We start from the raw sequence: 10,251 nt of genomic DNA on the forward strand, positions 1-10,251 counted from the left end.
CAATATGGCATATAATTATACCAACGGGTTATACAGTTCTACTAGTTAATTCTTACCAACTATATATGACTATTCTACTATTACATAGCATACATGCATAAAGAGAAAAATAAAAAATTAGTGTACCACATATTAATATAATAAAGCATTTGAAGATATTGTACTATACGACTATTATTAAAGAAAAATCAAATAGCGTACCAATTAAAGGAAGTTAATACAGCCAGAAAGGTTTGATACCAATATAGTATATAACTATACCAACATGGTATATAGTTTTATGGGGTCGATCCCGCAATTGAGGTTCCAACAAACATATGATACCAATCAGAGGCGGATCCAAGATTTGAAGGTTGCGGGTGCCACTATACATATGTAGCATACTTACCACTAGCCACAAAGACCGAATAAGAAGAACAGATTGATTCAGTTAGTTTTTGGTTAATTCGATTACGTCTTTTATCCACAAATAGATAAATTAGTTCGGTTTTAGTTCAATTTTCTTATGCTTGATTTAATTATATGCTATAATAAAATTATAAATAATAATAATAATAATAATAATAATAATATTTCATGAAAATATGCCTCCAATTAGAAAGTTTTCTTAAAAAGCCGCTTAAGTGCTATATATTCTTTGTTTGAGTTGATTAATTGATCATTGGTCTTGGATAATTTTTTTAAATTTAATTATCAAGTTATATGACAATTGTTTCCAAACCAAAAGTTTCAAATTTTCAATCTATGAAAATAAATCTCAAAACCTCTATCAATTAAATATTTTTCACAAGCCAATAAATGATATTGCTCAAATTATATATATATATATATATATATATATATATATATATATATATATATATATATATATATATATATATATGTATGTATATAAAAACTAACGTTGTATCGTTAGAATGAAAAAATTAAATATTACCTAGAATCATTTTAAAATTATGCATCAAAAGAGATTGCTCATAAAATAATGTATAATTGTAAAAAGTAAAGTGAAGGCCAATGTAAAGAAATTTAAAAAAGAAGATGAGAGATATTTAGTTGCAAATAATAGGAAGAGAAAAGAAAGAGGAGGAAGAAGAAAGAAGTAGTAGGGGAAGTTAAGCGAGGGCCCAAGCCCCAACAGAAAATAAAGGAGATGGGAATTAATAAGTGACAAAATTACATAATAATGCACTCCATAAGTTGGCCTTGCATTATTTTAGCCCACTTACAAGTTTGCAAATGTGTAGCCAAATATCAATAAGCTTAGATCTGAATTCTTTTCCAGTTTTTTATGCTTTATATCTTCAAGCGTGAAACATTTCCATTCTCTTTTTTTCTCAAATTTCTACATACCTATCACAACTGCGAAATCAAAAACAGACGCGAAAAATCTAATATCTCATCTTCATTAATGCTAATCTTGTTAGATTTGGAATATGATTGTGTGAGAAATTTGGAGTGGGTATTGTTTGAACTTATTATAATTAGTCTAAGTAGACTGTATACGAAGTTTGAAGTCATTTAATGGAGATTTGGAATAGTTTTAATAAAGAATTGCAAGTGAAAATCGTACAAAAAGTTCGTCAGAGATGCTTATACATTTTTATACAATATTATACACTTTTATACAAAGAGGTATATTATATATATAGTTGTATAAAAATATATAAAGATGTATAAGCACAATAATGAAAATGTTAGTGATACACCATGTATATAGATGTAGTAGTTGAAGAAGAAGAAGAAGAAGAAGAAGAAGAAGAAGAAGAAGAAGAAGAAGACAAGTGAGAAATCTACCAAATACTTGTAATGAGAAATCTACCAAATACTTGTAAATAATGTATCAACCTTGTATAAAATAATGTAAAAGAGGTGTTTATACACCATTATACATTATTTATACACTATTATACAAATGAATTCCATTAATGGAGCTTCACGGATTCATCTTCTTCTTTGGGCATCTTTTGAAATTCAACCCAAATCTAGCTCAACTCTGCTCCAAATCGCTTCAAATTTGAGTTTTGAACTCCCCTTGACGATCCCAATCAATTGGGCCAACACCCAATCCAAATTGAAAAATCCAATTTCTGAAATTAAAGCTTCGAATGACCTTTAATGGTGACTCAAAAAAAAAAAATCTCTTAAGTGGTATCTTGTCTTCTCATCTTAATAGTGATTATAAACTTTGAATCTGGAAGGAGAATTGAAGAATATATAATGTTTTGGGGTGCAAAGTCGTGAAAGAGGAAGAAGAAGAAAAACGAAGAAAAAAAAAATAGGGTGGGCTAACTGGTGAAAAATAACTTTTAGATTATGTACAACCTGAGCCATATCAGGTAAGAGCTTCAAACGTGGGATAATTTTTTATGGATTGTTAGGACAAGTAACAAGGAGCGTAATTTTCCCATAATAAGTAAGGGGAAAAATAAAAGTATGGGCAGAACGGTGCCACATGAATCGATCTCAGGACCATGAAGCCAGTTTAAGACTTAAGAGGCAGCGCTGAACCATGGCACCCACATGCTATTTGTGTAATGCAGGTGCCATTTTTATATATTATGTTTATTTCATATATATATGAACATACTTGCTAAGAATTTTTGGAGAAGCAGGCGGTGGCGTGCCACGCCAACACTACAGGTAGATCCGTCCCTGATACGAATATATTATATAGCTATACTAACAGGATATATAGTTGTACGTGGTCGTTTCCAGTTCCCACAACTAACTATACTATAATATAATACAAAAGTATACCAAAAAATTAAAAAATAACAATGTACTATATATTCAAAAGCACAGATCCTAATTTTAAGAAAATTACCTTTTTGGGTGCGATACCAATTTTTCTCTTCTTTACTTGAGAACCATCGCGACAATCAACATCGACAGGTTGAGTCTCTGTTTCAGGCACGGATTCACGTCGGCTTTCCCCTAACTCAGAATCCTCAACAACTTTAGCTTTTCCCTAATCATTCACCGCAACATCTGCTATGACTGCTTTGGAATTTGTTTCGGTTAGTGACTGATCGGGAGTTCTATTGACTAACGAAGCATCAATATTGTTGCCTTTTCCCTCCTCTAATTCTACATTTTCAATTGTGTTTTCAATAACAGTATTGCTAGGGTTAGGACTAAACACAGACGGAGAATCAGAAAAAATAAAAAACTAGGACCCGACATGGCTGAGGCAACGGATTCAGCAGCTACTTGGGTTGAAGAATGATGTTGTGCACGACGCCACCATTTACACGCACAATGCTTCCGACCCATAGTGAAAACAATAATCCACAGACATCGATTCACAAAAGTAACAAAGAAAAACACAGAAATTCTATGTTTTTGAAAACCCACTTTCACTAAAATGTACTTTCACATACAAAAATTTCATCCAGAGATTACTATTAGATGAAGAGATATTTGAAGAAAAAATTCAAAAGTCGAATTAGTAAATGCTAGGTGAAATATGGGTTCTCATGGTTTGGCTATAGAGGTTTTGAAATGATGTCTGTAGCGTTAAGGAAGGAAGACAAATTAAATGAGGCATTAAATGACGGTGGGTATGGGAATTCACTAATGGGTGGGCCGCGTAAATAGTTTGGGCTGCATGGGTAAGAAACGTAAATAGTTTGGGCCTGAGTATCAAAGGATAAATAGTTTGGCTTAATATGTATAAAGTGAAATTTTCTCTTTTTAAAGGCCTTTGGGGGAAGAGATTTGAAAAGAGCATTTTATCATTGTAATATTTTATCTATGTATTCCCGAGATTATTTTTCCCCCTTAAAGTGGGTAGAACAATACCGTAATTATGATATAAATTAATCCAGAATTATTAATTTCGAATTTAAAAATTTAATTAGGTACGAGATAAAATAATCTTGCATCTAATCCCCAAATTATTATCCCTTATCTCATCAATGGAACGATCCCTTTATTTTTAATTTGTTATAATCTCCATTCTTTAGCTTGGAGGATTCCAAATCAATGGATCACACTACAAGTTCAATATTAAAAGAACCAAATTGCAACTTTCCCAAAATACAAGGGGGTATCAGTAAAGTAAAGCATAGTGATGCACAAACTTCTAGACTATTCTAAAGAAGGACAAACCAAACGGGCAGCTGCAAAATGCAAAAGTATATCAACGGCTGTGATGGATTAGAAGCTTCAAGAGCAACAACTACCGTCCATTCACACTCTTCTCTCCTCACCCTTTGGTTTGGTTATATAACCTAACCGTATCTTCTTTTTCTCAAGAAGAGATAAACCCACCTACTACAGCTACTTCTTCAACAACACTAGTAAAACCCTAAGCTTCAACACTCAACCTCTTACAATTTTCAAGGTAAGCTTCACGTCCAGCTAATATCTTAGTCCATATCTGTATCTTAAGAATGATGTTATTTTTTTCTGTTGTAATTTTTATTGTATATATCGAACTATTTTTGGGTATGGGATTTCATTTGTTACTGGGTTTAAAGGTTCTTTTATGTCTCTTTAAGTGGATAATTTGCTATTCTTGTTGGCTTTTACTTATAGTTGTAGCATTTCTTCTGTCAGATGCTATTCGTGTCCTTGTTGCTTCTTAATAATCGTTTCATATTCTGATAGATTTTCTTTTATTTGGATGATAAAAATTGAACCTTTTATTTAAAGTATATGCAAATGTAATTTACTGGGCCTTTATATTCACGGTTTGCTTGAGAGTATGGCAAAGAAAAAAAGTAGAGACTATATAATATCATTTCTTTCGTGTCTTGTTTCTTATAATTAACTGTTCAATTTTCTGAAGATTTTATTTTATTTGGATAAGAGAAGTTGGACTCGTTTTAAGTTTAAAAGTGTTTGTATTAGGATAAGGCAATGTAATTTACTGGGACTTCGTATTTATGGATTGACCGTGTCACACAGTCTCTGTGTAATTGCAAAGGAAAAAAAAGGGAAGAGTGTATATAGATGAGTGAGGATAATGTGGATAAGAGTAGTAGTATTATTATTATTTTTGATACATTTAAGAGTATCTGTTTAGTCACTCAACTACTTGTGGAGTGTGTTTTGAGGCGATTTATCTGACTGGCTTGAAACTTGTTTTAATTGTTTAAGCAAACCGAGCATTGAAAACTATATCTATCTTAGCCGTTTAAAGTAACAGAGCATATTTCTGAATCTAGACTAGCTTCCGTGGTGTTGAAGGCTGTACTTCACTAGGATATGATGGTGTTAATTTTGTTAAGTTGGTCGACTAGTCATATAGTGAATTTTTGTATGGACAGATGGCATCTACTTTTGCTGGTATGTCCTCAGCGGGTCCCTTGGCTGCTCCCAGCACTTCTTCAAACAAGCTTTCCTCTGTTGCTAATATATCTTCAAGCTCTTTCGGGAGCAGAAGAAATGTTGTTCTGAGAAAGGCACGCAGTACAAAAATTTCCGCTGCAGCAAAGGAGCTGTATTTCAACAAGGATGGATCAGCTATCAAGAGGCTGCAGGTGAGCTTTTTAACTCAAATTACCAAATAGTTGGTTGCAGTGAATTCTTGTTGTGTACATCGTTAAATGCTTGATTTTCTTGCTGTTGCAGGTTGGTGTGAACAAACTTGCTGATCTAGTTGGAGTTACTCTTGGCCCAAAAGGCAGGAATGTTGTTCTTGAGAGCAAGTATGGTGCTCCAAAGATTGTCAATGATGGAGTCACTGTTGCCAGAGAGGTGTGTTAATCGTTAGATATAGTGTACCTGTAGCTGTTTCAACTAATTTCCGATCGTTCTTGGAACATCAAGTTGTTTTAATTGCTATGTTTTCATTCATTTATAACATTATTTTGAGTTTCAGATAACAGAAGAATATCTCTTTTTTCTACTTTGCTGTCGCCTGTCTGTTTGTTTGGTAGTAGCTTAAAATTCTATTTGATCATAATGCTCTCTGTTATTTATACTAGGTTGAGTTAGAGGATGCAGTAGAAAACATTGGTGCTAAACTTGTGAGGCAAGCTGCTGCCAAAACCAATGATTTGGCTGGTGATGGGACTACTACATCTGTTGTACTAGCCCAGGGCCTGATTGCTGAAGGTGTTAAGGTACTTTGTGAAACCCATATGCTGCTGAATTCTCAGTATGTTAAATCTCCTAGAATATTCTTCTTACCAACTAGATTGTGTATGTAGGTGGTTGCAGCTGGTGCAAACCCTGTCCTGATCACCAGAGGAATTGAGAAGACTACAAAAGCCTTAGTAGCTGAATTGAAGAATATGTCAAAAGAGGTAAATTTGTTAGGTTTATCAATGGTTCTTAGACTGAATCCAAAGATCTGGCTGTTTTAGTTTTGTGCTATCTTGTAATGGATTGTGCATCAAATATTGTAAGTAAAAACTTTAAAAAAAGATTGAGAACTTTGCTGACCAAGTGCGCCACGCAGGTAGAAGACAGTGAACTAGCAGATGTTGCTGCAGTAAGTGCTGGGAACAACTCTGAAGTAGGGAGTATGATCGCTGAAGCCATGAGCAAGGTTGGTAGGAAAGGTGTTGTGACCCTTGAAGAGGGAAAAAGTGCTGAAAACAGTCTCCGTGTGGTTGAAGGAATGCAATTTGACCGTGGTTACATCTCACCATACTTTGTTACTGACAGTGAGAAAATGTCCGTTGAATATGAGAACTGTAAGGTGGGGATCCCTTCTTTCTAGGTTTAGTATGTACTGCTTAAGATGTTCATAATACCTCTTTGAATGCACCGTGTATCTATTACTGATGATGTTAGGTATTCTGAGATGCAGTTACTACTGGTTGACAAGAAAATAACAAATGCAAGAGATCTTGTTGGTGTCCTAGAAGATGCTATCAGAAATGGTTACCCAATTTTAATTATTGCCGAAGATATTGAGCAAGAAGCTCTAGCAACCCTTGTTGTCAATAAGCTTAGAGGTGCTTTAAAGGTTGCTGCCCTTAAAGCTCCTGGTTTTGGTGAACGAAAAAGCCAGTATCTTGATGACATAGCAACCCTTACTGGAGGTATCTCTTGCTTAGTTTTCTTATTGGTTCTATTTGAAAATTTGTATCTTCAATTCTGATCCTTGTACCTTTGGACTCTGATAGCCCCAAATTGGATTGAAATAACTAACCCTTTTTATTACCCTAATGTATAGGCACTGTGATTAGGGAGGAACTTGGCCTTACCTTAGACAAGGCTGACAAGGAAGTTCTAGGCCATGCTTCTAAGGTAGTGCTGACTAAGGATGCCACCACAATTGTTGGTGATGGTAGCACTCAGGACGCAGTCAATAAGCGTGTTGCGCAGATTAAAAACCTTATAGAGGTGAGTGTTCGCTTGGCATTTTTGGTAAAGGTTTTTTTTCATGATCCAGTCTCATGTAGTTTGTGCGGATTCTGAGCAGGCAGCAGATCAAGATTATGAAAAAGAAAAGCTAAATGAAAGAATTGCTAAATTATCAGGAGGTGTGGCTGTTATACAGGTAACTTCAGTTCCAATAAATTAACATTTTGGTTTTTGAATCAGTATAAAGTGCAGCTATAAGTTGCTGATTCCTTAATTGAATGCTGAAGGTTGGAGCACAAACTGAAACAGAATTGAAGGAGAAGAAACTAAGGGTGGAAGATGCTCTCAACGCAACAAAGGTAAGCTAGTTTCGTAGTCAATAATTAGTTAGGTTTGTGCTCTCCAGGATATATTTGAGTTTTTTGATTGATGACTTGTAATATGAAGACCGAAGGCTAATAATGTTCTGATTTCAGGCAGCTGTTGAGGAAGGTATTGTTGTTGGTGGAGGGTGCACGCTCCTGAGACTTGCTTCTAAAGTTGATGCCATCAAGGAGACTCTTGAGAATGATGAGGAGAAGGCAAGTTTGTGGTAGCCTGCAGTTTTTCTTTTTGTTGCGAGAGCATAAGCAGTCCTTTTAACTTCATTTATCTTAATTGTGCAGGTTGGAGCTGATATTGTTAAAAGAGCATTGAGCTACCCATTGAAGTTGATTGCTAAAAACGCTGGTGTTAATGGAAGTGTTGTCAGTGAGAAGGTACTGGTATATGGTCTGGTTTTAGAGGGAAAAAGATGACTGGTGCCAACTGAAAAGTTCGGTTGAAAATTTTTTGCTCTCTAAATATCTTTGTTTACCTTTCAGGTGCTTTCTAGTGACAATCCAAAATTTGGATACAATGCTGCAACTGGCAGTTATGAAGACTTAATGGCTGCTGGTATTATTGACCCAACAAAGGTGCGGTTATCTGGTTTTGCAATTTTTTTCCCGATAAAGGCCATTGTCTGGATTTGCATTAGAAAGGCCATTATCTGGTTTTGCATTATAAGATATTATGATGTGGCCAAATATATATTGGCGTGTTTGCTGGAGATCACCTGAGTAGTGGGTTTTGTGATGGTTCACTGTTCTATTTGCAGTCCTTTTTTACTTGGTTCCTTCCAAGGGATAGTACAGTTTGGATTGTGGAAATAAAACTGATAGCAGTCGTGGTTTTATTGTTGCTGGTTTTCAGTGGAAATTTGCTATCTTTGACTACTAGTCAATGTGAGTTACGGCTAGATATGAGAGTAGGCCAAAAAGCATATGCAATTACAGAAGAACTTTTTGATCTATTCAGTTTATTATTCCTTTTCTAACCCTGTTTGGGATGCTTAGGAGTGCTCCATACGAGGGGTTTAGAATGCACAGATAAAACAATATATTTTATGGTCTCTTTATATGCTGTTCGGGATGGCTAGGAGAGTTCAGCAGGATGGGTTCAGAAGACAGATAACACAAATAGGTTGTATAGGGTGGCTGTCCATAGAACTGAGTGATTGTATAACTCTTCCAAACTCTAGAGTTCTACCTGATGACAGAAATCCAAAACGAGCATGTTAACTATCCTTGTGTACTTGGTTCGTTATTATTACTGAAAGCTGAAATGACTACGTGCCCTGCTCAGGTGGTGAGATGTTGTCTAGAGCATGCGTCATCAGTGGCGAAGACATTCTTGATGTCAGATTGTGTGGTGGTAGAGATCAAGGAGCCTGAACCAGCAGTTGCTGGCAACCCAATGGACAACTCAGGTACCTTCTTGGATTCAATCTACTCAATCTCTTTCTCTTCTTTTTAACTTTTCTTTTGGGTTAGTGTGTAGTCTGGCAGAACTCCAGTTAACTGAAATTCGTGATTAATTTCATTTCCAGGATATGGTTACTAGATGATTGAATGAAGGCTACTGATAGATAGAAGAGAAGAACTGCCCCTGCGAGATGATAGTGGTAGATGAACAATGTCTGGTGCAATGCTTGAAAGCCTTTATTTTTGTAAAACTTTAGGTATTCTTTCTGGGAGCATATATAAATCCTGGTGGGAGTAGCCTTCAGGGTTCGGCACTGTATGAACATGCAATTCATTGTATAATTGCAGATTCAGTGGATGTTTGTTGAGTGGCAGAACAGAAATAAAATCTTTTACATGGTTTCTCATATTGCAACTTACTACCTCTGTTAGTCTAATGGAATACTAAAGGAAAGAAAAATTGAAGAAAAAATGTAGAGCCACACAGGTTACATCTTTGCTGAGAAATCGCTGGATTCATTACCCCGTTTACTGGGCAGATAATCAAGCACTAGTGAGAGATATGAAAGTGCTCTAATAATGAAACATCAACTTTCGACTTTCGTAGTCCAATTTTGTCATTTTGGCATTCTTTAACAAATATTAGATTACTCATAGTTTTAGTTTTTATTGTAATGAAAGAGTAAGATTACTTTGTGATTTTAAGACCCGCACGCCTCTGTGGGTGTTGCTTTGAGCATGGCCTTTGCTAGTAGAATAATGATTTATTTCCTCTTGTTTACAGCCCAATGAGGCAGCAAAAATGAAACCAATATTTCCTATTCCTCAAATTTCCTCCATTCTGATGTGGAATATAAAACAGTTAAATATTATCAGGAGCTTTTGTGTTTTTTGATACATTTGAAAAACTGAGTGTTTAGGGTAGAAATCGGGGTTAGCCGATTTTATTTTTGATCGAGGTGGGAATGTCACGTCAAGGAGCTAGGACGTCAAGCCCGGAATCGAAGCCTCTTTTCGGATCGAGGTCGACGTCAATAGCGGCCAGAGAGACAGACTTCGAGAGACATCGGTACAGCTTGATAACGGAAAAGGCGAGATATCCGCGATTGGTCGAGGATCGTGGCGTGAATCTCGGAACGGGTCAATCCACGGTGGTTAATTAGATGTTAATATGATTTTCTACTATAATTAGAAGTGTACC

At 35.5% G+C, this 10,251-nt stretch overlaps 1 protein-coding gene across 1 annotated transcript; it reads left to right on the top strand.

Moving 5' to 3' along the window:
* On the top strand, nucleotides 4,241-9,459 carry LOC109230212 (chaperonin 60 subunit beta 2, chloroplastic). The gene is made up of 15 exons (XM_019395739.1): nucleotides 4,241-4,348; nucleotides 5,277-5,489; nucleotides 5,581-5,706; nucleotides 5,937-6,074; nucleotides 6,162-6,257; nucleotides 6,413-6,655; nucleotides 6,767-7,001; nucleotides 7,136-7,305; nucleotides 7,385-7,462; nucleotides 7,554-7,625; nucleotides 7,743-7,847; nucleotides 7,932-8,024; nucleotides 8,130-8,222; nucleotides 8,932-9,055; nucleotides 9,176-9,459. Exons 2-15 carry the CDS (start codon nucleotides 5,277-5,279, stop codon nucleotides 9,187-9,189), a joined length of 1,800 nt encoding a protein of 599 aa, XP_019251284.1. The 5' UTR covers nucleotides 4,241-4,348; the 3' UTR covers nucleotides 9,190-9,459.

The sequence above is a fragment of the Nicotiana attenuata genome, chromosome 1 (assembly GCF_001879085.1).
Source record: "Nicotiana attenuata strain UT chromosome 1, NIATTr2, whole genome shotgun sequence".
NCBI lineage: Eukaryota > Viridiplantae > Streptophyta > Magnoliopsida > Solanales > Solanaceae > Nicotiana > Nicotiana attenuata.

What these genes read in the sequence shown, in the direction of transcription:
- LOC109230212 (XM_019395739.1), top strand. Translation starts at nt 5,277, where the DNA reads ATGGCATCTACTTTTGCTGGTATGTCCTCAGCGGGTCCCTTGGCTGCT. An exon ending in TGAAGAATATGTCAAAAGAG is followed by an intron (nt 6,258 to 6,412) that starts GTAAATTTGTTA and finishes TGCGCCACGCAG; the next exon opens with GTAGAAGACAGTGAACTAGC. An exon ending in TTGAATATGAGAACTGTAAG is followed by an intron (nt 6,656 to 6,766) that starts GTGGGGATCCCT and finishes TCTGAGATGCAG; the next exon opens with TTACTACTGGTTGACAAGAA.